At 37.6% G+C, this 26,423-nt stretch overlaps 3 protein-coding genes across 3 annotated transcripts; 1 reads left to right on the forward strand and 2 right to left on the reverse strand.

Moving 5' to 3' along the window:
• The first annotated feature begins 685 nt into the window (after window positions 1-685).
• Window positions 686-4,773, forward strand: LOC147496338 (trihelix transcription factor ASR3-like). Its single transcript, XM_086559341.1, has 3 exons — window positions 686-1,655; window positions 1,779-1,820; window positions 4,164-4,773. The coding sequence occupies exons 1-3, from the start codon at window positions 1,007-1,009 to the stop codon at window positions 4,448-4,450; spliced, it is 978 nt and encodes a 325-aa protein (XP_086415467.1). The 5' UTR covers window positions 686-1,006; the 3' UTR covers window positions 4,451-4,773.
• A 1,096-nt stretch (window positions 4,774-5,869) lies between these two features.
• LOC147496339 (midasin-like protein) lies at window positions 5,870-8,354 on the reverse strand. Its single transcript, XM_086559340.1, has 2 exons — window positions 8,051-8,354; window positions 5,870-7,117 (listed from the first exon to the last, which is right to left on the reverse strand). Exons 1-2 carry the CDS (start codon window positions 8,324-8,326, stop codon window positions 6,224-6,226), a joined length of 1,170 nt encoding a protein of 389 aa, XP_086415466.1. The 5' UTR covers window positions 8,327-8,354; the 3' UTR covers window positions 5,870-6,223.
• A 13,771-nt stretch (window positions 8,355-22,125) lies between these two features.
• On the reverse strand, window positions 22,126-22,653 carry LOC147496340 (LEAF RUST 10 DISEASE-RESISTANCE LOCUS RECEPTOR-LIKE PROTEIN KINASE-like 2.1). The gene has a single exon (XM_086562549.1). The coding sequence runs from the start codon at window positions 22,651-22,653 to the stop codon at window positions 22,126-22,128; it is 528 nt and encodes a 175-aa protein (XP_086418675.1).
• Between the last annotated feature and the right edge of the window lie 3,770 nt (window positions 22,654-26,423).

The following is a 26,423-nucleotide window of genomic DNA, read 5'->3' on the forward strand; positions in this document are numbered from 1 at the left end:
ACATGGTAAGACCGTTTGAGTGTACACTCAAACGACCCGGAGGTTTCGTTATGGCGAGACCAGTTGAATTGGTTGTTGGGCCTGGGCTTTGATGACAAACTTGTAAAATTTCTTTTTTTTTTGAGGTTTTCCAATCCAATTTGATGAGTGCCCAATTAAACTATCTTATTTAATGGTATACTGGTCATATTAACAAAAAATAGAGTGTGAAGAGAGCACTAATTTTTTTTGGAAAAAACTAACCATAATGTATAGAGAGACTATCGGGATGTGACTAGTATTACTCTTCATTTATTCCCTTAAGGTCAAATGAGGCTTTGATTGGATAATTTTCTAGCAGCACATACAAATAGTCAGGGAGGACCAAAGATTTTGTTACACATGGACTTATATTCACCAAAATACCATATGCTGATTGCTTGGACTTGACTCCTTTTTGTAGCTTTCATCCCCTATTGTGGTGGATAAGGGCCACTCCTAACTCTACAAGCCCAATCTACACAACAAATATCCACTTAAGACAATTTTTTTTTTGAAAAAGGTAATCTATAATTCTATACTCATTATTAATTAAGAGATTAGAGCAAATCTCCTAAAAGGAGAAAGAGATTAAGGTGTAGGGGTACCACAAAAAAGTGAAAAAAACTTATGTACTGACTACGTACTACTGATGTACAATCGGAGTACTAGACTTCTAGTCTACAAATTAAGAAAAATCAAAGTAATTACTGTCCATTAATTTAGAAGATAATAGTAAATCTCTCAAAAGGAGAAAGAGATTAAGGTGTAGGGTATAACACTAAAATCTTATTTAAAGTTTTAAACATAGAAAGGTAGGTGGTGGGTGCCTTGTCAAAGAAAGTGATATGTCCCTTAAACTTTTAGACAACACCCCTTAAAAACTAATTAATCTCTCTTCTAAACACACCATTAACGCCTTAAACACAACTTAAAACCCCTCCCAAAGTAGCTAAAATAATAACTCCGTTACCGTTATGAGTTAACGATGACTTCGCCAGAGAAAGAAAAAACGCCACCACCACCACAAGTCGTCGCCGTTACTAACGGCGTTGACGGAAATGATGACGTCAACAAAGCCCCGAGACTGCCTCGATGGACGAGACACGAAATACTAGTTTTGATAGAAGGAAAAAGAGTGGCAGAAAACCAGGTCCGACGTGTACGAACCGGCAACGGGTCGAATCAGTCAGAACCGAAATGGGTTTCTATATCATCGTACTGCAAACGGCACGGGGTGAGCCGGGAACCGGTGCAGTGTAGGAAAAGGTGGAGTAACTTGGCAGGAGATTTCAAGAAAATAAAAGAATGGGAATCGGGAAAATCGGACGAGTCGGAATCGTTTTGGATTATGAGGAATGATTTGAGGAGAGAGAGGAAGTTGCCTGGGTTTTTTGATAGGGAAATTTATGACGTTTTAAATAACGGGACTGTGACGGGAACGGAGTTAGTTGCCGTTACAACGGAAGAAGGTGGTGCTGGAGAGGAGGAAGAGGAGGAGGCTGTTTTTGATAGCGGACGGACCGCTGCAGCGGAGGATGGGTTGTTTTCGGAAGAGGAGGAGATGGGGGAAACTCCTACGACCACAACGGACTGTCCTAAGACTAGTACTATTCCAGCTCCATTTCCTATTTCAGGTAGTTTTTGATAATTCATTGACTTATCTAGAGTTTGCAAGAGTTGTATTTAGTTTCAAATGTTATTATGTTCATTGCTTGCCTGATAAGAAACACTCCTGTGTATTGTGGTTTTGGATGCAGAGAGGAGATTCCAACCTATGTACAAAGCATTTTTTTATGGAGGTAATATCTATGTTCTTTGGATGCTCTTTGTTTCATATGTTTGCTTAAGAGTTAAAGTTTCGAATGATTTTGTCTTGTTTGAAAGGTAGATGAATAATAGGAAATTGTGGTTGAGTTACTTGAGTATGCTCATAAAGTATTGCCACCGGTAAATTAAGCTTTTGGGGATAGGTGACAATGTTAGTGATCTCAGTGGTTGCTGAAAAGTTAGTTGAGTTTGATTGTTAATATCACTGAGAGCCTAGGGTGTGTTCAATTAGTTTTCAGGAAAATGCATGAAAATTGCCTAGAATACAGGACAAGAAATAGGATACTAGGAGGGAGTGTGATTGAAAAATGAGAGAGAGAGAGACTTTCCAATAGAACTGAAAATGACAACCACAATTTTGATTGAAAGCCTTTTCTCCGGATATTTCCCAACCTCGTGGATCTCTTATATATTTATTTTCATTATAAAATAACATATATTTTGGAAAATAAACATCCGGCGATTAAAAGTATATTGATGTTTTCTTTTGACACTGTATTCACTGTTGACTTTTTCTTACAGTCTGTATATTATTTAAACAGATATCAATATCATTTTTACTTAGAAACCTTATTATCATGTTAGAAAATAAATCTTGTTAGACATAAAATACTTATTTGTGTTGCCATTGAAAATCTTTTCTACTAGTTATGAGGATCTCCCTGAATTCCTCAGATTGAAATTGTATTGGTTTCAAATCATATTGATTGTGATTCCCTATAGGATGTTGCAATACAATGTAGTTCCTGTTAATGTCAGTTCCATGTTTTGTTATACTTCATCTCCACATTGCATTTATTTGCCAGTCCATTCTGACTCTTCGTCAAGGGAATCACCTCCATCCATCATTAAAAACTCAAATTTTGGTTATGCTTGTTATTTGATTTGCTCCTAGGAAAAGAGATATGCAATCATATCATCATTTTGACTCCTGTTAACTTTTAATATTGGTTTCACTAGATAGTTTCCTTTGAGATCTTTCAATTATGTCTGGTTTAGTCACAATCTCGTATAAGGATGGTATTGAGGATGAAATAGAATGGTAGTTTGGTAGATTGTAGGAGTTAAATTAGTGGGAAAAAAAATAAACTAGAGTCTATGGCTTCAGAAGCTTGAAAGTTGGTGTTGGTAGAAAGGTTTGAATGAACCAAATGTCATTGCGATCACACGCACTTAAATAGTAACTGTTTAAATTGAAATAAAACTGATTGCTATGGGTAAATACTTTCATACACTATGCTGTGTCTAGCTTTTTTATTTTTAGATCCCCCACCCCCTCTTTTGGTAGAGTAGGGAGAGAGTAGCGAGGTAGAAAAATCCCAAGTTTAGATATTGTTTTATGGGGCTTTCAATTTTTTTTTATTAAAATGAGTATTTTTATGCAGAGTTACCAATATGTGACTACGTCCATCCTAGAGCTCTTCTGATATTAGGTTCTGCCCAACAGACCAAACATTTGAAGTCTCCTCAAGACTCAAGACAGAATATTGCCTGTTTAGTTTCCATATGAAAGCCTGGACAGCCCCTCTCCTACTTCTGTTGTACCAAGCTTGAGAATCCAATAGACCTTGGGATTGTCAATCATTCTCGTACCAACTTCTTTTTTGTTTGTAGCTCAACTGAATCATCAAGTGTTGAAATATTTGAAGTCTTCCTCATCCTCAGAACACAACTGTTATTTCAAATCCAGTAGACTTGGAAAATCGTGACAGCCCAAAGCCCATAAACTTGTGTTGGTTGTCTTGGTTTGATCGTAGTTCAACTGAATCATCAAGACTAGTTTGTAGCCAGTACAACTTCTCCTGCATACTCGTCAAGATGGTATAGCATTATGTGATGGCCTGTGTCAGAGGTGTTTGTGCAGAGATTGTAGTTTAGCTAGTTGTTCATGGTAGCCGTCTCTTAGATTATAGAGAAAAAAATCTCATTCAGGGATGCGTTGGAGTTTACCTGCCTTAAGCTTGTTAAACCAAGTTTAGCAATGCAAACATTTGTCGATCATGCAAAATAATTCCTCATGTTGTATGCCAGTGGCATATCATATACAAGGATAGATTTGTGGAATAATTGTAGTTCCTGTTCTTAATCATTAATTATGTCATCAGTGTTTTCATGCTTGCGGAAGTGATCAACTAGCTAGAATTTAGTTTATGTTTTACTCAAATCTTAATGTGTCTGTGTCTTGATGAGATTATGATGCTTGTGTGGTAAATTGATAATACCCTAAATGAATCAGACAAGTTAAAACCATCTCATTGATATCTCAAGGCTGAGAATTTTTTTGAATGCTGTTCTTATTGGTTTTAATTTGGCAGGTAAAACAAACGTGAACCAGCCAGCATCAAATCCCGAAAAAGGGTCTCCTTCCCATGAGGGACGGAAAAGAAAGCGTTTGTCATCAGATGATGGTGGGGAGACCACTTTGCAGGAACAGTTGGTCAAAGTCCTGGAGAGGAACAACAAGATGCTGACAGCTCAGCTTGAAGCTCAGAACAACAATTGTCATTTGGATAGGGACCAGAGGAAGGACCAAGCTGACAGTTTAATTGCTGTTCTTAACAAGCTTGCAGATGCTCTTGTGAAAATTGCAGATAAGATGTAGTGAAATCCCATAGAAATCCAGGTGTACAGCTAGATATGTAAGGCAATCCTATATTTTGAAGGTCATAGCGGGGTGGAGAGGTTTAGAGGTTAATTTAATATTCTATATTGGATTTCAACTCAGCATTTGGGTTGAGATTTCGCAAGGAAATTGATCATATTTTTGGCTTCTCTGTTATACTTGTAGTTTTTACCTTCTTGCCTTGTGGGCTATGCAGTGCCCATGCTAGGCAATAAACCATAGAAAGTACAGCATTTCAAATGCTAAATTTTATTGAAACTTGGATTTGACGAGTTTCTGAGTGAATCAGTGTTTCTATTGTCTAGTATGGTTTATATGTTGTACAGGGATGATATGTTTTTAACTTAACCACTTATATGCTGCTTCTGCCTGCCAAATCATTAGATCTTCAAACTGGAAGGGAGTCTCTCTTTTTCTGGTTTTTACTACATTTACTCGGTAAAAAGGGAATTTACTTGGTCAATGAACTAAGAAAAAATTATATTGTTATCAGTTATGTTTCCTCCTGCTGGAGAATGCCAAGCAGAAAGGAGGAACCGAACCAGAAACCACACTGACGCAACATCCTGTGGTGCTGGGACTGTTCCCAACTAAGAGATTTCTGCTTAGGGTTTTTCAAGGGCACTCATGGTAGGAGATGCTTACCAGGTACCACCGCGGGAAAATGTTAGATCTGGTTAATTTGCAAGAGGACCTTAAGAGCATTTCCAATGCAAATAACAATTTGTTATCTCCACATAGGCGTCACATGATACTATTTCCCCCCATAGTTACCTTCTTGGTGAAAAGCTACTAGGAGTTGCCCAATGCAAAAATGACTTTAAAATTCGAACGGAATGTTTTATTCTGTTTGAATATAAAAAATGAAAAAATATCGAAAAAAACATGCCAGATAGCCAAACAGAAAGAAACATTCTGTCCGTCCGAAAAAAAACGGAAAACGAAAAAAACACACGAGACGGAATTAAAAGTTTCGTCTGAAGATCACAAGTCGCAACTATCTCAGTAGGAAGTGCTACTCTCATTGTAACTTGCATTGGGCCATTGTTTTTGGCTCACATCCTACCGACTCCAAAATAACCATCCAACTATGAGTTGGTTACAGAACCAATGAGACACTAAATCATGATTCTGAATCCACTGTCAGCACCAATGAGACGCTAAATCATGTTTCTGAATCTACTGTCAGCGCCTGTGCTCTGGCTGTTGTACATGCCCAGTGACGCTGCATCTAGTCTAGCAACAGTTCATAATCATAATTACTATCAAATCACAGCAGTTTTTTCATAACATTGTACTCCCACTGTGTCAAAATGCTCTACAGGACATTGCTTTTAATTTTTAAAATATCAAAATGTACAATAACATCAAATGAAAACTTTGGTCAACTCAAAATCATTTTGACATCAATACAGAACCAGTGAAGATTCAATTAACTAATTGCCACAGTTCGGTACAAAAAAAAAAAAAATCTACATAAGAGAAAGGTATAAAGTAGCCAAGCTCCATAAAAGGTCAAAGATAATGTCCTCTATGACAAGTCCAGAAGCCAATCCAGAGGGAGAAACAGTACATCATTTTTCTGAAAAATTGGAATGGGGAAAAGCTTTCTTCTTTCTCAAGGGTCAGTTGACTCAGCTGAAACATCATACTGAAAAGTAGAGCGAACTCACTGCAAATTTGCTACATCTTCGATATGCTACTGAAGTTTTACTTATGTGAAAATTCCAGGGAAGGATAATGGCAAGCCCATCAAGAAACAGTGTCATCAGGCCGAGCCTTTGATCTATATTGGCGACCTGGTTTGTGAGACTGACCTAATGAATTTTCTGTAGTCATTTCTGGTTCATCTTCCTCCATTGCACAGGCTCCATTTTCTTCCACTTCTGAAGCTGCAATTCCAGGGGCAAAGCCTTCCCTCTGTGATTCTTTCGAAGCATCATTGTGGCTTTGATTCACTGTTGTAGCATCATCAGTTTTCTTTTTAGGAATAAATGTTACTGATTCAGGAAGATTTGCAGGTGGTTCCAGCTGTGAATCTATGCTACTTGAATTCTTTATCATATTGAAAAGGTCTGAGTAAGCTTGTCGGTTAGAACTTTCATCGACTTTACTGGACGAATCAAAACTGTAATGTGTATACTTGGAAGGATTTTGTACATGATCAGGAATTCCACGCATACCCTGGGGTAACGGACAAGTATCTTCTGCAACTGTGGTTGTTTCCATCGAGTAGTTGATCATCGCAGAATCTTGGGTACCTTCCAACTCCTCTTCACTACTGTCCTTACATGCAGGGTCAAACCTGACACGTTTTCTTGACTTAGAGTCTGCAAGAGTTTCTTTCCTTTTCAATATAGACTTCAGATTACCTCCATCTTCAGTTACTGGGGAATCCACAAAACCTGGCATTTCCTGACCAACATCTGAGAAGGTATCCACACCAGATGCTTCCTCATCTTCTTTAAGCCTAATTTTAGCAGCCAAGAGATTGGCACGTGAATCCCTTTCACGATCTTTAAACGAATCAGGAAGAACGTTATATGAATTTAGATATTCCCCGTAATCAGTGATATCTTTCATATAAAGACGGTCACCGGTATTTTCCCTGCCAAGGGCGACTTTGTCATATTCATCTTCTTCTTCCTACAGTCATTTAAAGATATGTAATTATGTAAAAGATATGTATCATTTCATATTTAGGAGCATAAAAGCTTGTAAGCTGACAAAATAAATCATTGCAACAAACGAATACCACAAAACCCAGAAAACAGATTAAAATGAAGAAGTCCTGACACTATATAAAAGACATTGATTATGAATTTATGATATAAAAGTATAAAACTGAAAATGCTAATCAACAAATAATACATTGATAAAATTACACTCTATGCCCACTAATATGGGGTATCTAGAGATTTTATTTACTTAAAACGAGTAATTGGTCTATCACAATTCAGAAATCAAACTCAAACTTGGTCAAATTCATTTGGAGGAACGCCCGGTCTCTATCTTCTATTCTACTTGAAATAAATGAGAAGTGCAGGAAAAAGCAATGTCCAATGTGTTACCATATGTTACTATATCAAAAAAGAAATATACCTAAAACTCCCAAGGCAATGGTTAGTCAGTTCAAAGATGCAGAAACATTTATAACCAGGAGATAGGAGGGTACAAGACTACAAGTATCTAGTGCTGACCTCTCTTATATATTGTTTCCACTGTACCATTTACACCCCTCAGTATATTACATTTGAACCAGTCTGAATGGAAATCTAAAAGTTACTTTTTGCAAAAGCAAAAACGTCCAATGAAGCTCCAAATCAAGGACAGTATATGTTGGTGTGCACACAAACAAAAAAACTGGAGTGCCCAAAGAGAAGTTAAATGCCCAAAACCTTCTCCCACAACATATCAGGGCCAGTGGCTAGTCATAAAACCAACAGAGTGGTGTTAAGCTTTAAGAGAAAGAGAGATACGAAAATATGCTCGACCTGATGGCACACTTTGTAATTTAAAACTTTATACCTAGGGTTTTAACAATATTAATGAAATAATTACAAGAGAATTAGGGTGTACCTCATTATCGAGAGTACGGTCCAAGCCAATAGAAGAGCGAATATCAAAGTCACCTTTATCATCAAGATCATCAAGATCCTCATCATCTAAAAAATTCTTCCTCTCAGAAGAAGAACAATTATTATTATTATTAATATCTACTCCTCTTTCACGATTCCACTCTTTTTTTCGGATTTCTTGGTCAGTTAATGACCAAAGTGATGATGATTCTACTGGTTTTGATAAGGAACCAAACACCTTATCCACTCTCACGCTAAAACTCTCCTCCATACTCATTCTTTTTTTCAACTTTTGTTTTAGTTGGATTTGGGGGATTTATATACTGCCACCGCCCTTCAGAGTTCAGACAATTAGTGGGCTGGGTTGGGCCAGGCCCAATGATGTTCTCCCTCCTTTTCTCCTGTATTGCTGAGGCTCTTGGAAACTCACCTTTAATTTCACTTGGTCTTCCTTGTTTAACAAAATAAAATTACCACCTTTGTTAATGAAAATCTTGAGTTTCTTGAGACTTTTGATGAAGAAGATGTTACCATTGTACCTGATGATGAGGTTATTGAACTCTGGAGACTGGAGTGACTATTTGGTGGGTTTTTTTGTTGAAAAGCATATGCCTTTTCCTCTGGTTAAGAACACTCTTGATAGAGCTTGGAAAACAAAAGCTTCATATGAAATCTCAACTGATAGAGATTTATTCGACTTCAAATTCATGGACTATGAGGATAGGCAAAAAGTGTTGGATGGGGGACCTATCTTTGTAACTTGTAGGATCTTCATCATATGTCCTTGGTCTGATGACCTGGAGTATCAGAGAGATCACCTCAAATCAGTTCCTATATGGGTGAAATTATATGATGTCCCTAAGGTGCTATGGATTAAAAAATGTTTTAGCATGATAGGTAGTAAGCTGGGAAAACTGCATTGTTGGGATGTTGCTATCCAACGAAGAACACGACTAGATTATGTTCGTATCTGTGTTGAAGTTCGAGTTAATGCCAAATATCTCAAACAACTCAAGTTCGATGTGGGTAATGACAAAATCGTTACTATTGGAATAGAATATACATGGAAACCCCAATCTTGTTCACATTGTGAGAAATTTGGACATAACCTAGCTAAATGCCCTAACAACTCGGCTAGAACAAATATGGATGTGACCACTCAAAGAAATGTCACTTCTACAGTGAATAATGATGTCACTCAAAGAAATGCTATCCAAACTGTTAATCCACAAGTTACTCCAGTCATTGCCCAAGATGATGCAATTGTTACAAACCCGAGGCCTGGCAGCAAGTAAGAAACAGAAGGCAAAGACAAGTGTATGCAACAGCCTCAGTTACAGAGGAAACACATACACTGTCCTCAAGAAGAAACACATCATATAACACCAACACCAGTGGCTGCCGAGAACACACAACTGGCATGTACTGTTTATTCCACCAGTTCAAGAACATATTATTATTACAAATGTGGTCACTCTAGCAGAAAATCCTTTGTCAGCAGCCACTCCTTTACTCCTTGAATATTTGCAACTAGGAGAGCACACTTTTGACAGAGTTCAAGAGGTTGATATATACTTTAGTAGTCACTGCAGAAGTAAAAGGAACTGAAAAAACACAATACACAAGCACCATGAATGAGTTCTTAGAAGTGGAGGAACATGTTATTGCAACATTAATGGCCACCACTACACTACAACAAGAATTTTTTTGATGACCATGTTCCATCAAAAACTCAAAAGGATGCAAGTGGGAAAGCAACATCAGGCTCCTCAAGTACCACAACAACTGGAGGAAAATCCTAAAGCCACAGTAACATCAACAACTCAACAAAGAGCACTTCAAATGTCTCAAATACCAATGGCAAGGCAGCAAGAGGCAAAAACAAATCTCAGCAACCAGTTCCACAGAGTAATATAAAAACAAGGAGTAGGCCCAAATCCAAATCCAACCACAAACACCCTCTTCCCCTCAAACTGCCTACATTTGTAAGGTTAGCCAAACATAACCTTTACAACATCGTTTTGATTTTTTACGTTCTAACCTCGTCAACCTGCTGCCAAGTTTGCAGGGGAGTATTGACAAGCCTTCTATGTCTGGAATGCCTTCATCTCCAAGCTAGAGATCATGGATATATTCTCGGTAATATCTTGGATATCATGAATATATGCTACCATTATTGTACAAATCTTCCTAAGTTATAGGATCTCATACACTATATATATATATATATGTGTGTGTGTGTGATGAATGCATAGAAGAAACTAAGGCACTTTATTAATTGTTTAGGTGGAATCCGATTTTGAAGCAACAACACTTGCTTTTAACATGTACAACCTGCTGTGGACTCTCTTGCCAAGGTGGAAAGTCTGTAAAACTTAGCTGCAACAGTTCAAGATCACGTCCATATATAGAGGGAATGAAATTAATTTTACAGTGATAATCAAAGCTAAAGCAGGTGCTGCCCTTCAAAATACTTTACCCACGATGGTTGATGGCAAACCAAATTGGGTTAGGAAATGGGAAGGCCCTTTCAAGGTTACAAGTTATTTGTGTTAAACTAGGTGGGAGCAGTATGTTGCCCGGCCCCAATCCCTCTTGTATTCCCCGGCCTACCTTTCTTTTAATGCAATTCAACTTAACTTACCTAGCCAAAAAATATAAAAAAAAAATAAATAAATAAAACCATACAACCTAGTACTATATATCAAGGCCCAAAATATTGATATCGATGAATATATCGGTGTACCCAAAAACCGATATATATCGGATATATCGGATATTTCGGATATATCTATTTTTTTGGTAATCAGTCCAAACTATTTAAAATATCGGAAATATCGGATATATCGGAAATATAATATCGGAAATATCGGATATATATCGGAAATATATTGGAAATATCGGATTTATATTTTAAAATAGTCAAAAAGGCAACCGACATATATCGATTATATCGGAAATATCGATTATATCGGCGATATAAAGTTTCATATCGGAAATTCCGATATATATCGGAAAAAAAAGAACTCTATATTCGGTGGATATATGTCGGAAATATCGATATCGGTGTACCAAAATACCGATATATATCGGCGATATATCGGATATATCGGCGATATTTTGGTCCATGCTATATATAGCTAGCACACAAGTTACATTTGTTTGGTATTGCTAACACGCAAAACCAAAACTAAACTCAGACAAGTTTAAAAAACTATGGTCAGCACCTCCCATTTGGCCATTGGCCCCAATTGGCATGGGTATCCGAATTCTTTGTGTTACTGTATATTTGCCACTTACTCCATCCCCATCCTCTGAGAATGTCAACTTCATTCACAAGCTTGCTAATTCCTAAACCAACACTAATCAATGAGAAACTTCTAATATTGTACCATGTTCTAATTTAACTTGGCACCAATTATTAAACTTTATTTCGAATATACTAGATACCAATATACCATGCCAATCCTATGACTCTAAATAGATTAAGTTGATAGATTAAGTTGCTAAATCTAAATTTATAATCCCTACAATAGGTACTGTCTGTTTTTGCCTGTTTATGGGGACAGAGTGATGCAATGATGGTGGCGGCGGAGGTGCCACGCATCGTCATTGCAAAGTATGAAAACGAATTCGATGCACATGTACCCTCCAGAACAATGTGTTTTGTGAGTCTTGTGATGGAAAAGTATGTGTTTGATCATCTAGCTAGTTTGAACCCTGCCAATATTAGCGAGTTACATACTAATCTAATTTAAAATAGACTTGCCAAAAAAAAAAGATTGTTAGACTAAATAAAATTGAAAATGAATTTGTTAAAACCACTTAATGTTGGTAATAATGCAAGGTCACCTTAGCCTAGCGAGCATCTTTCCAACAATATGAGATCAAAATTATATGGTTATTCGTTCTATTCTGTAAGTTTTTTTTTGCGTTCTTGTTTTACATTTGTCCTTTATAGCTTTATCTAATTTTTGCCTAACAAAAAAAATAAAGAGAAGGATTTGGAGGAGCATTCTCCACGTAATAATGTGGAAAAAGGACACAAATGTTTCATGCAAATTTACTGGAGTTCCTAACTGTTGGAGCACCGCGCTAGCGAAAGCTTTATTTATTTAGCATAGAGATTTTAGATGGTGGAGAGAGTTGGATTGGAGATGCACACCATATCGGGTAGTGCAAAGCTCCTAGTTGAGCTATTGAAGTAGTAACAAGTTAATAAACAAATACTTTGTGTTATAGAGCGAATGGAAGGGGATTACATCTAACAATTCATATAGCTATACGTATAGCCTATGGAACACTCTAGATTCTAGAATCTAGGAACACACATGAAATCCTAGAGACTCTTACAACACCTAGACTGATCCATAAATTACCATTTGCAGTGGCGGAGCCAGTAGGGTCGCTTACCCTCAACATTCTATAAAAAAAGGTGATTCCATTGGGCACTCATCAAATTGGATTGGGCAACCCCTAAAAAAAAAAGAAATTTTACAAATTTGCCATATTACAAGTTTGCCATCAAAGCCCAAGCCCAGCAACCAATTCAACCGGTATCGCCAAAACGAACCCTCCGGGTCGTTTCTATTTACACTCAAACGACACACCGGCCCGATTATGCGTTTGAGTGTAAACAAAAAACGACAGCCAACGTAAACCGACTTGGCCAAGTCGTTTGAGTGTACACTTTCGATCGACATGACCATGTCGTTTGAGTGTTACTTTGAGTTTGAGTTACACTCAAACTACATGACCAAGTCGTTTGAGTGTATACTCAAACGATATGGACAAGTCGTTTGAGTGTTACTCACACTAACATCTTGAAACTACGTGTCCATGTCGTTTGAGTGTACACTCAAACTACTGCTGGCCATGTCGTTTGGCGTTACACTCAAACTACTTTCGGCCATGTCGTTTTGAGTGTATACTCAAACTACATGAACCCGTCGTTTGAGTGTTACTCACACTAACACTCAAACTACTGGCGGCCATGTCGTTTTGAGTGTACACTCAAACTTCTGCGCCGGCGTGGTTTGAGTGTTGAAGTGTGAGTAAACTCAAACTACGACCATGTCGCTTTGAGTATACACTTAAACGACTTGGTCATGTAGTTTGAGTGCACACTCAAACTACATGGCCGCGTAGTTTGAGTGTACACTCAAACGACATGGCCGCGTAGTTTGTGTGTTAGTGTGAGTAACACTCAAACGACTTGTCCATGTAGTTTTTGAGTATACACTCAAACGACTTGGTCACGTGTTTGAGTGTACACTCAAACGACGTGGACACGCACTCAAACGATTCACTCAAACGATTTCAATTGAATTAGAAAAATTAAAATCCGATTTAAAAAATTGGGTTAGAAACAACACAATTACATCAATAAAACTACATGCACTCTGCACTCTTTATCTGTTATGACATAGTATCTTTATAACCAAGTTAAAACATGTAATCAAACATGCTACATGTAATCAAACATACTATAAAATCTAAAATAATAATTTGTTTTATATCTAAACTTGTTATTATTATTATTTTTTCAATTGTGAATCATAAACTAGTTTGGGGTTTAGAGTTCAGAGTTCAAGGTTTAGAAATTTCGTACCAAACATATTTCACTTAATTATTTGAAATAATAATTTGTTTTATATCTAAACTTGTTATTTTTTTATTTTATTTTTAAAATTGTGAATCATAAACTAGGTTGAGATTTAGGGTTTAGGGTTTAGAGTTGTTTACAAATTTCGTGCTAACATATTTTACTTAATTATTCAAAATAATAATTTGTTTTATTTATAAACTTATTATTTTTTTTTATTTTCTTTTCAAATTTTGAATCATAAACTAGTTTGGGGGTTTGGGGTTTGGGTTTAGGGTTTAGGGTTTAGGGTTTACAAATTTCGTACCGACATAAAAAAAATTTAATTTCAAACATATTTCACTAAATTATCCAAATCTAAAATAATAATTTGTTTTATATCTAAACTTGTTATTTTCCATTTTTTTTATTCAATTGTAAATAATAAACTAGTTTGGGGGGTTTACAAATATATTTCACTCAATTATTCGAAATATATCAAAATTTCAAATATATATAGAATACTCATTCACTCAGTTTAGAGTTTAGGGTTTACATAGAATACTCAACTTTCTCTACATACTCAAGTTTATCTACACACTCAAGTTTCTCTAAATGGAACATGAAGATGAAGAAGAAGTATTTGAGGTAATGTTTGAGGTACAACAACAAATTAGAGAAGAACAACAAATTAGAGAAGGAGAAAATAGAAGATATGTTGAAAGTGAAGAAGTGGAACAAAATGTTGAAGATCAAGGTGAAGAATTTGAAGATCGACAAAGTCGAAAGCAAATGAAATTCGAGAAATCGTCGGCGACAAAATGCAAACCTAAATAATGAGGTAACACTTGATTAAAATGAATACAAAACACTTGATTGATTGAATGAATGAATGAATGGATGCAAAATGAATGAATGCAAAACCCGAGCCCAAACGACATGGTGGGTGGTTTTGGGAACACACTATCAAACGACATGGGCCTGTAGTTTGAGAACACTACCGAACGACATGGCGGTGTAGTTTGAGAACACTACAGAACGACATGGCCGGGTCGTTTCATTACACTATAGCACTACATGGCCGGGTCGTTTCATTACACTATAGAACTACATGGCCGGGTTGTTTGGACTCTTGATGAAACTACATGGCTTGGTCGTTTGGACTAAATGTAATTAATTTTTTTTTTGTGACTTTGAAACTAAATGCAAATTGTTTGAGACTCTTGTTTTATTCTTCTATATGTAGAATTCTTTGCCGCTATCCGGGAACCGATCTTCTGCAAACTCAAATGATGTGGATTGTCAACCGATTTTAAGTGATACAACAGAAATTTTTACTACGGAAGAGATATGATTGAGTAGGCATTGATTTCATTTTTTTTTTTAAAATTTTCTAAATATAATTTTATTAGTGTATTAATAATAGTTGTTGTTTTTATGTGTTTAGGTCTTTCATACACGTGGCGAGGCAATCGATTGGGCAACCGCTAGAGGAAGACAAGTTAATGTTGTTGTGGTCATTGAAAAGTCGGTGTGCCAAAGGAAACCGAGTAGCAAGATTGAATTTGGCTTGCGAGTGCTTTCGGTGTGTGTATCGGTCACACAAGAAGGAAGGCGAAGAGAAGGCTAATAAGAGAAGGTCGGGAACCAAGAAATCGGGATGTCCATTTAAGTTAAAAGGTGTTTTCAAACGCGGCAGTCGATAGTTGGAAAATTAATTGTCGTTCTTAATGGTGTTCACAACCATCCATTGGCGAAGACCCTTGAAGGACATGCATTTGCTACTCGACTAACCGCTTCGAGTTCGAAATATTTGTCGAGATGAGTAAGTGTGGAATAAAACCTAAACAAATATTGGATTCCATCAAGAATAGGTATCATGATAACATCTCTAGTATATCCCAAGTCTACACCGCAAGGCGTGAGGTGAAATTGGATATGAGCGGTCTCACACAATTCTGAGAGATTGCGTGAGTTGTTAGGAAAAGAACATTATTTTGATGAGTTGAGACGGGATGAGAATACCGAGGGGAGATAACGGATTGTTATGGGCCCATCCGGAAGGTGTTAAGTTGGCTTGGACTTTTCCAACCCGTTTTTCATGTTAGGCGTTACCTACAAAACTAACAGTGCATCGGTGGCCTTTAAATACGGTTTGTTGGGGTGACTTCAACGTGGAAATCTTTCACCGTGTGTCAGTCTTTGCCGCTCACGAAAACAACGATCGACTATGAGTGGGCCCCCGCATCATTTTAGTGGCTTGCTTGGTGACATAAGCCCATCCGTGATGGTGTCCGGCGGGGACTTAGCCCGATGAGTGCCGCCGACGAGTTTTTTTCCTAACACACACAAGCATCTATGTAGATGGCATATTGCTACGTCGCGGCCTTTCAAAATGTTACGATATTTTTCCAACTACTGAGAACTTGTAGAAGGCCGCCCGTGGAACAACGTAGTCAAATCGAAGACGAGAGGTTATTTTCCAGTAGAGATGGGATGATTTGGAAAAATATTACGGGGTTGAGTACTCCAATTTGTTTGTTATTTGCGAGAGACTTGGTTTCCTCCACGAGGGATCGATTAAGTATGTTGTTGGACTGACCAACACATTCACTTTAGGAGTACAACGACCAATAGAGTTGAAGGGTCTCATGCTTTCGGTGAAGCGTGTACTAGGAAATGCAAACCGTCATGATTTTTTGAGTATGTTTAGCTTAATCCACCCGATTCTAGAGATCCGGATGTCCGAGATTAGAGCTACCTTCGAGAGAGAAGTATGATTATAACTTCAGCACCACCACCGGATTCCTTTGTTTACGTGAACTTCGGAGGCCTTGTCTCCATAAGTGTTTAGACTTGTTATTTGAAGAAATAGATACCAGCGTAAAAGCGTGTTAATGATGGAGAGATAAGGTGTTAGTGCTATTTGCGCCGCGAGCCATGGACTGCCATGTGCTCATGAATTAATTGAGTTTGAAGAGCAAGAAGCGGTCCATCCCTTTGACTATCGACCCCTTTTGGAAAACATTATGCATCTCCCAATGTGTCGATTGGGTGTTGGTCCCGATGTTGCACCTTCGATGGACTTGTTCATGAATAGGTTTGCAATGGTTTCGAAGAAGAGCGGATGGTTATGATTATTAGAAGCTTATGGAGATTGCCGTGCCGGAAAGTACATGGCTAGTACCGCCTTGTGAGGAAGCAAAACCAAAGGTCGGCCGAAGGTAGCTGCGGCCGAAAGGTTCAAACCGGAGATGATAACTCTTCAAAGCGAGATCTATCTCATTTTGAACATTCTCAACGTGACCATGAAGAGTGGGTCTCCTCGTCACAACCAAACATTACGCCCACCCCAAAACACCCACACTACACCAAGAAAGAAGTCTTCTCCAAAACTACCAACCCAAAAACATCCACACCACACCAACAAATAAGCCTTCTCCAAAACACCAAAAAACAACCACACCAAGAAATAAACCTTCTCCCAAAACACCAAAACAACCACACCACGAAATAAGCCTTCTCCAAAAACAGGTCACACCAATGAAATGTGAGAGATGGCTTAGACTTTGGAAAGACGAGGGGTCCTAAGGATTACGGGTTGGATATTCCTGAAGAAATGTATAAATACATGGTTAGAGTCCATTACCCTGTTGGCGATGGCAACTGCGGTTATAGAGCTTTCTGCATTGCATTAGGAAGAAGTCAAGAAGAATGGCCACAGATGAGAAGGGAGTTGTACGAAGAGCTTACTGACAACCTCCCCCTTTATTGTACTTTGTACAATCAAAGTGAGGTTTTTTATTCGATGAAGGAAATCCTACATGAAGAAGGTTACACACCCTTAAATAAGTGGATGAGCATGCCTTTTGCTTGATACTTATTTGCTTCAAGATTTAATGTTGTCCTTATGCATTTAGGAGCTCATCAGTGCTTCCTTCTCATGCCGCTGAGAACCCAAGCAAATCCTGAGAGAGTGACCCAAGTGTTGGGTAGCGCACATGTTGGTGGAAATCATTTTGTCAATGTTGAACTTGTTGAAGATTGTCCGGTTCCTCCAGTAATGCGCCAATGGCTTAGAGCTCGATATGATATTGCTGAAAGTTGGAATTTGGCCTTGACAGTAAGGCAATTGCAATTTATGGCATTGAACATTCCCAATTTAATATGGGAAAATGAGCTCGTTGAAGACCCAACAGTACATGTTATCGACTAAGTTGTTTGTATGTCGTCGATATGATATTTTGATGTAATTTGTATTTTGATGTAATTTGGAACAAGTGTAATTTGTTTTGATTTTTATGTTATCAATGTTAGGGCTTTTATTTGATTTGATTTGGAAATCGAAAGTAATCGACTAAGTTAATTCGGACGGCAATCGAAAGATTTTGAAATCGAAGCGATCGACTAAGTGATATATTGATGTAATTTGATATTTTGATGTAATTTGGAACAAATGTAAATTTATTTTATTTTTTTGTTATTTGGAAATAATGTTAGGGCTTTTATTTGATTTGATTTGGAAATCGAGTGATCGATTAAGTTGATTCGGACGGCAATCGAAAGATTTGGAAATAGAAGCGTCGATTAAGTTGATTGATTCGACGTCAATCGAAATGATTTTGAAATTGAATGATCGACTAAGTTGATTCGGATGGCAATCGAGTGATCGACTAGTTGATTCGGACCGCAATCGAGTGATTTGAAATAATGTTCGTATGTTGTCAATAATGACCGAAACTACACGGTGAAGTCGTTTGGCTTTAATACAAAATGACCCAGCCAGATCGTTTGGTCTAAAGGCCAAACAATGTGGTCATGTCGTTTGGCCTTTAGACCAAACGATGTGTCCATGTCGTTTGGCCTTTAGACCAAACGATCTGGCTGGGTCGTTTGAGATTAAAAGTGAACGATCTGCCGTGGTCGTTTGGTATAAAGGAAAAACGATCTGCTGAGGTCGTTTGGCCTTTATGCCAAACGATCTTGGCCGGTCGTTTGGAAGAAATTTTTTTCAAAATTCGTTTTGTTTTTACAACACTTTCATATTCATCAAATTCCACTTTTCCATTCAAACATCAAATATCAAACACTCTCATTCATCAAATTCCACTTTTCCATTCAAACATCAGATATCAAACACTCTCATTCATCAAATTCATCCATACATAAAATTCCATTCAAACATTAAACCCTAAACTGAAACAAATTACATTCAAACATTAAACCCTAAACCCTAAACATTAAATTCCATTCAAACATTCATGCAAACATCATATCCATCAATTCATTCGAAGTTAACAAAATTACAAACCCTAAACTGAAACAAATTACATCCATCAAACTAAATTACAAAGTTACAAACCCTAAACTGAAACAAATCAACTATAGCGCCCACCAATGTATTTGCACCTAGTCAAGTTGTATGCTGTTCAAGGAGAACCTTGCTTCCTCGGCATATCATTCCCACCCAATTGCGGACCTCTCTCTAGCAAACGACCGTTTCATCGATGATGTCGATTACGTGAAAAAGAAAAATCAAGATAAGTTACCAATCGAATGCAAAAATCACGGTTAGAAAAACTCAATTAAAAATCACAATACTTACAATCGGTGAACAGTTAGGCAGTGTCTCCAGGGAGGGATGAATAGGAAGAAGCTTAGGGTTCACCAAAACTACATGAGAATTCCTCGCATACCAAGTCATGTAGTTTTGATGACACTCCCATGGATAAGACGAAATAGGTCCTCGGTTGCGAGTTGGATCACGTGATTCTGCCCCGCGACTCGATAAAGTGGCCCAATATTGGTCCAAATTCACCTCATACCCGCGTCACCCCACGGTTCTTGTTCTCCAATTTGGCATTGGAGGATCTTTAGGTACAAGTTGCACGTGACCCAACCGACGCACCACCCTTTGCGGCGATTGTAAAGCTCGACAATGTTGAAAAACATAGCAATCCCTCAAAAATGCAATGTCATCGATCGGGTTTGTATCTCGATATTTTTGTAGGGATGCCAAACAACTGAAACAAAATCAAATGTGTCATTAACAACTCTAATGATCAATTACTAAAAATAAATATAAACAAACTTAAATACCAAATTGTCATTGAATTTAATACTTACATTAAACTCATTCAAATCATCAATTATCGCCGTTAAAACTGCAATGCATACGTTGTGTCGTAATAGTGTGGAAGGCTTGGGATGTGTCTATGAGCACGCTGAGAGACGAGATATAGTTGAAGTTTGGGACTGTCATGAATACCGGAAAATACTCATAGATCCATGCCTAGATATACACAAATAGTTAACATATTGATAGAGTAATAAAATTAACATTAAAAAAAATAAACTCTAAAATACTCAAGTTTTACGTAGAAGAGTCATATAGCACATAACCCCTTTCACCTTCCGCACATGTGGCGGCCCCGACCTTTATATAAAAAAACGCCAAAATTGTCGCACCCCATGCATACTCTTCTATCTCACTGAATTTCAACAACGGCCTCGGATAACATATAGGCACTCCAAGTCCCGGACTTGTCGATAAAAAGCGGCACATCCAAAGAAAAAGCGAATAAACGCTCTAACGATCCGTTGAACATCCCGGAAACTTCGAGGCCTTCTCTACCACATTCCCGGCGTCACATATAGGGCTATCATGAACCTTGTTAGCAAAATGCTTCCGGATGAATTCTAGCCTTACTTTTGAAGTGAACTTGCTAGCTTCCATCTCCGCCCTAATCAAATCAATAGGGAGCCCCGACCAAGTTGTAAAGAGATTTATCGATTGTTGTAAGTTCAGCTCATTTGTCCCCTTGCACCGCTCTTCCTCTAATCGTGACTCCACAGATTTGGACAACATCGTCCAAAGTCACGATCATCTCCCCAACCGGCATATGGAAGGTGTTGGTCTCCGGATGCCATCTCCACAAACGCAGAGATCAATGGTGGATCCATATGCTCGTGATAACCTTCCACGAGATCAAACAACCCAAATCCTTCTCAATCGCACGGCAAATCTCGGAGACCTTTCACATTCATTTTTGAAATTCCATTGGGATAACTTCGCTAAGTGTGAAACACACTTCAACACTCATGATCCTCCTCAAAACAACCGAGCACGCATTAGATATATATGAACGAAACAAAAGATTTTGTAAAAAGAAAATCAAAGTATACAAGAAAAAACAAAATATTACCCTTCTCTCCCAAACATCGCGAAATTTACATGCACCGCATAGTCATACAAACAACTCGACTCATACGGGCCTCCCCCATACACACCTCTTTGAAACTCCAAATCATCATTGGATTTTCTTACGAAATCCAATACCGGAGGTGCTTCTTCCACTGGTGGTATGTCTTCTACCACATATTCTTCAACATCATCATCCTGCTCATCCTCCTCCTCACTCTCCTCCTCACTCTCTTCCTCACTCTCCTCACTCTCCTCTTCTACTATATATACTCTTCCCTTTGTCTAAACCTACATCTAAACCTACATTAGTATCACTATCTACACTATCTACACTATCTTCACTAAACGAATCAACCTCAGGAACCTTAGGAACCTCTTTTTCCAAATGGTCCCCTCTACGCGCTGATGCCGTTAAGGCGTCTACCCTATGTCTTTTTCTTCCAACTGCATCACCGCTAGAGGAACCGCCACCAAACAATTTCTTAACACCCTTGAATGTAGTTTTCGCTACATTCTTCACATTCTTTGATCGAGGACCCATCGCTACAAAGAAAAATAAAACAAGTATTAGTAAACCATATTTAAATAAACAATGTACAAAGAAAACCACTAGAAAAAAGAGATCATCCCAGTCGTAAAACTAATAGACTTATAAGCTTGCTATGATAACTCCAAGTATATATGAAGAAATAGAATGAGGCGTTACGCTATCCAAATTCTATCGAATTTTGGGCAGAGTTTCCTTTGTTTGGTCAACATTTCGTATACTTAAACCTGTCATAACCTGGAAATCAATAATGACATCCTTCCAACAACCATATGTACATATAACCTAACTTTTACACGACAGTGCAAAATGTATATATATACAAGAATGTTTCTGTATGAACCGTCATTTATGTACATCAAGTATTACAACAAAATAACTGGACTCTCTCTACAACAAAATGAACTTGACTCTGTCCCTCGTCAAGCATAGGGGAAACCACCCAAAAAAACCACCTTGATAACATACGTTCAGTAAGTTTGAAAACCAAAGAAAGCTTCTCACCTATAATGCTTTACCGCTTTAGTTTTGTTCCCTCAGATCCGGACCTTAAGCAAGTACTAAGTAAAAGCTGCATGTGATCAAGGTCATTACTCATTAGTCAAGACTCAAGAACATAAGCAGTATGAAAGGTGAGTAAAAGAATGTACAGAAACACTAATCATAAAATGGTAAAAGTATCTTCTCTTATAACATCAGGCCCTAAAGGAAAATACTAGGTATGAAAGATGAGCACTACTCCTAACTCTTAGTCTTTACGTCAATAAGCACATTATCAAGCTTTACGTTGTAGTGAATTATTGGTGGCTCACAATGCTCATGCAGAAAAGAGAGCCCAATTGCAATCTGAATTGCAATCTCATACAACTTCCCCCATTCTATGTTAAGGTGATTCTTGAACAAAATTTTATCGAATGATCCGTTTTCCACGTATTCGTAAACAAGTGCTTTCATGTTGGTATCAAAGCAATACCCATATAGTTTGATCAGGTTTTGATGGGAAGTTTTGCCCATGGTGCCCACTTCAGCTTCGAATTGTTTCCTCATAATTTCCTTTGTGTTATTGTTGTCTTTTAGTACCTTCACTGCTATTTTGACACCATTAGGGAATTCGCCCGTGTAGACGTCTCCAAACCCACCAGCACCTACATTCTTCTCAAGATTTGACGTAAATCTCTTAAGTTCATCAAGTGAAAATGATTTTGGTTTCTCGTTTGTTAGTTTATACAAGAAATCTTCGATTGGTTGTGAACCGTCATCGTGTTCCATCAGTTTATCTCACAAAATATAGGTTGTAGTCCAACAAAGTAGAGTATGAAAAACAGAGTGATAACGCCAACTTCTGGAAAAGAAAAGATGACAATGAGCTAGACATGAATTTCTATAGATTAGAGAATAGAAAATAGACACTGATGATATATCATTTATCCAATAAACAACTAGTTAGTTCTCAGGGAGATATTTCATTCAAGGATATCTTGGAGGAGCAATAGAATAAAAGTTCTAGGATTTTTAGTGCAACAGTTCAGTGCATATATTTTTGGTATATTATCCTAAAACTACAGATGTTCCAAAATGGGGGTTTTCAATAAAATTTGGTGAATAATTACTAAATTTTGTATTTTGGTGGTCTACAGGTTCTCTAAATTCAGCATTTGGAATAGGTTGACGCAAAAGGAAAAAACAAAAACAAATCAAGAAAAAAAAAAAAACTATCTTACCAGGAATGACTTGATCAAATTTAAGTTCCAGTGCACTCCGATTTCTTACGTGTCAAATAATGAGGCGTGATTTCTCCGGGGGCATGTTGTATATTGTATTATTTCATAATGAAGGCTTCGATACATACCAAAATGAATGGAGTCTGTGTTTTTAGATAGAAGTTGTTCTTCTCAAACTGTTGGACGAGACTAAGAGTTAGGAGTAGATACTTTGTTGGATTGAAGGATCGTGAGAGGGATTTTGTCGAGGTTTTTGGGTGAGAAATCGCAAGAGAGATGACCGGTTACAACAAGTTTTCCCGGTTTCGCGATTAGGTGGGGGGTGTACATGGGCTTTTTGTTGGGCTTTGTGATTTGGGCTTGGACTGGAGGCTGCCCAATCCAATTCTGGTGGCGCCCAATACTGGTGATGTGGATGTTGAATTTTTTGTTGTTGCAGGTCTCTTTCTCTTCTTATGCTCATACCCTCTAGCTTTAGCTTGACCATCTTTTACTTTCCTCAAATACATACTCACAGATCTTGAAGCAAACAAATTCGTTTGAAGGCTTCTTCCACCATTCTCCTCATAAGCAGCACTCAATCGTCCAATCATAGAATCAACACTACCCTAGTAGTTGAAATGGACAATGACAAGGCCCTGGTGGATTCGGATTGCCATAATAATGACAGTCCAACAAATGCACCCTAGTATTACCAAACTGATTTAAATTGTTCAAAAAGTCAATAACTTGACCATCACTACATCTTTCCAAAACTAAAGGGGGTTGATGGTTTTTCAAATACTTCAAAAAAGTATTCCAGTCTCTCTTCTTTTGTGTCTCGTAACGACTTAGTGGAACTAGTAATGAGTCTTGTGTGGATTCTATACATAATGTAGGTGAAGGTTCTAATGTTGAGTCCGTAACTTAAAACTGCAAACACAAATGCCACATATTAAGAAACCAAATTTCTCTGATGTTGGCTTAATGTTAAAGTTGCAACTGCAGTCCAAATCACCTGAACTAATTTAAATCATGAACCCATATAAGTTGCGGGTGATTCCAAATCACGTTTCTTGTTATTATTGAACCTTTTCCATAACTTGGTTTTCTTGAATCTCCTTTTTAACACCATTCTTATGCTCATACAAGTTTGATGCTGCAATAATATCTTGTTACTGCATATACCTTTGTAGGGTTCTTTTCCTTATTTTCATCTTTCATGTAGTTTCCTAGCTAGCTGCACTTGAATATTGCTACTTCAGCACTGAAGTTCATAGCATAAATGTTTTGTTTCTTCTATTGGTACTTCAATGATCATTTAACTCTTAAAGCTTATTCTATAACAACAAAGAGTCTCAGCCCTTCTTCCTCTAGTCCATTCTCCCCAAACCCACCAATTAATGAGCTCCAAGACACCAAATCAGACCTCGCAATACCATTAAAAACTCTCACCGAATCCCAAACACACCCACAACTTGCATACATACTGCGCAACTTCATAATACACTCAAAGCGACCCTCTAAACACTCCACATTAGATTTTTCATGTTATGATATTTTTTTCATCATGAAACATGAACAAGAATTAGATCACTGCCTGTCCGAAAACTAGACGCGCGACCCTCTAAACACTCCACATTATTAAAAAAAGTAGGTAAATCCTATCCAACGTTCTTTGTGTTTCAAAGGATCCTTCAAGTTTTGGACAGACCGACTTAATCCCTGTTCAATCATCATCATATAAGAATGCTAATATGACAACTTGAGTACTTGACAAGACAAATATTCATTTATGAATTACTGATGAGTTCGTTGCCATAGAAAAAACTCGGCACTAGTACAATCAAACTAAGATTATTCAGTAAGTACAAATTATTCAGTTTAGTATTAATTTTCCACATTGTTAACTAGCTTATTGTGTATATGTTCTACTTAGGTGCTGGCGGTGATGGCTTTATTGCTCGAGACATATCCTTTGTCAATACTGCCGGTCCATTTAAGGGTCAAGCAGTCGCTCTTGTAGTCCTTTGAGGATAAATCTGTGTTTTATCGATGTTCCATTATTGGTTACCAAGACACTTTGTACACCCTCTCGAATCGACAATTTTACAGAGAGACTGATATCTATGGAACTAAAACCTAGTACACTTTAGTTCACTTTAGTTCACACAATCGACACTTAGTACACTTTGTACCCTTAAAAAAAAATCTTTTGTTGTTCACTTTCAATGCATTGATTCTCTTTTTCAGTTTCTCTCGAAGAAAATATATAGGAAATTCGAGCTCATTTTCTCATACTATATAAAGATGAACAAGACAAACATCACATTCCCATAACTCATCAAATTAAAATTAAGAAGAACTAACCTGAATTAATTAAAACATCACATTCCCATAAGGAGAGACTTGCTGGTCGGGGTGTTCGACGATCGTGGTTTCTGTAGGCGAGCAGCTGGAGCCAAAAAACGTGAGCTCCCCTTTCCGCTTCTTTCTTCTTTCTGCAGCCACTCAAAGTAAAGCAAGCACTGAAATTGGGTAAGAGTGCTATATTGGGTTGCAAGGTTACATGAAAGATGCCCGATTTTGGATTTTTTTGGTTAGGTTTCGCGATAATTGGTCGAAGGGTTTTGGCGAGAGAGATGACCAAAGGAATAGGTTTTTCCGGTTTGCGATTTGGTGGGGTGTCTTGGGCTTTCTTGTTTGGAATTTGTTGTTTGGGCTGGGTTGGAGGCTGCCCGATCTAATTTCAGTGGCGCCCAATACAACACTCTAAAAAAAATATAAATAGTTATCACTTAAGACTTAATCATTGTACTCAACCAAAAAAAAAAAAGGCCCAAACAAACAGTAAGCCCAGACGTACTTCTCTCCTCCTCTCTTTTAGTTTTCTACCCGATCTCCTTTGCTATATCCCCTCCCTCCCCCCCCGGATAAACATACACACACAACAATTTGTCGTTGATCACTAGATTTTCCCACTAAGCCACTAGCCTACTCGGGTGTTTTTTTCAAACAATTAACATCTTTACACGGTTTTATTTTAAGTTTTCTTTCATCTCAGTCAAGATTTTCCTGGCATGAATTATATTCTTACTGAAGGGGTCATTACAACATGTAGTAACTAATAGGGCCACAGTCTATTAGTATATATACTATGTTTGTGAAAACGGTTTCAGGTTTTGAAGTCTGTTGTCACACCCCAAATTTCCAAACAATATTTAAAACAATGATATTCAATTATCTGGAAACCCGGGGTGAAACAAAACCCAATACCCTATTATCAAACATGATATAAAAAAAACTGAAATCAAAAGAAAACTAAAAGGAACAACTCTT

Source organism: Coptis chinensis, chromosome 5, assembly GCF_015680905.1.
Source record: "Coptis chinensis isolate HL-2020 chromosome 5, ASM1568090v1, whole genome shotgun sequence".
In the NCBI taxonomy this organism is placed as follows: Eukaryota; Viridiplantae; Streptophyta; class Magnoliopsida; order Ranunculales; family Ranunculaceae; genus Coptis; species Coptis chinensis.

Coding starts and splice junctions, on each gene's coding strand:
- LOC147496338 (XM_086559341.1), top strand. CDS start 1,007: ATGACTTCGCCAGAGAAAGAAAAAACGCCACCACCACCACAAGTCGTC. Junction 1,656..1,778: donor AGCTCCATTTCCTATTTCAG/GTAGTTTTTGAT, acceptor TTTTGGATGCAG/AGAGGAGATTCCAACCTATG. Junction 1,821..4,163: donor CAAAGCATTTTTTTATGGAG/GTAATATCTATG, acceptor TTAATTTGGCAG/GTAAAACAAACGTGAACCAG.
- LOC147496340 (XM_086562549.1), bottom strand. CDS start 22,653: ATGGAACACGATGACGGTTCACAACCAATCGAAGATTTCTTGTATAAA.
- LOC147496339 (XM_086559340.1), bottom strand. CDS start 8,326: ATGAGTATGGAGGAGAGTTTTAGCGTGAGAGTGGATAAGGTGTTTGGT. Junction 7,118..8,050: donor ACCGTACTCTCGATAATGAG/GTACACCCTAAT, acceptor AAATGACTGTAG/GAAGAAGAAGATGAATATGA.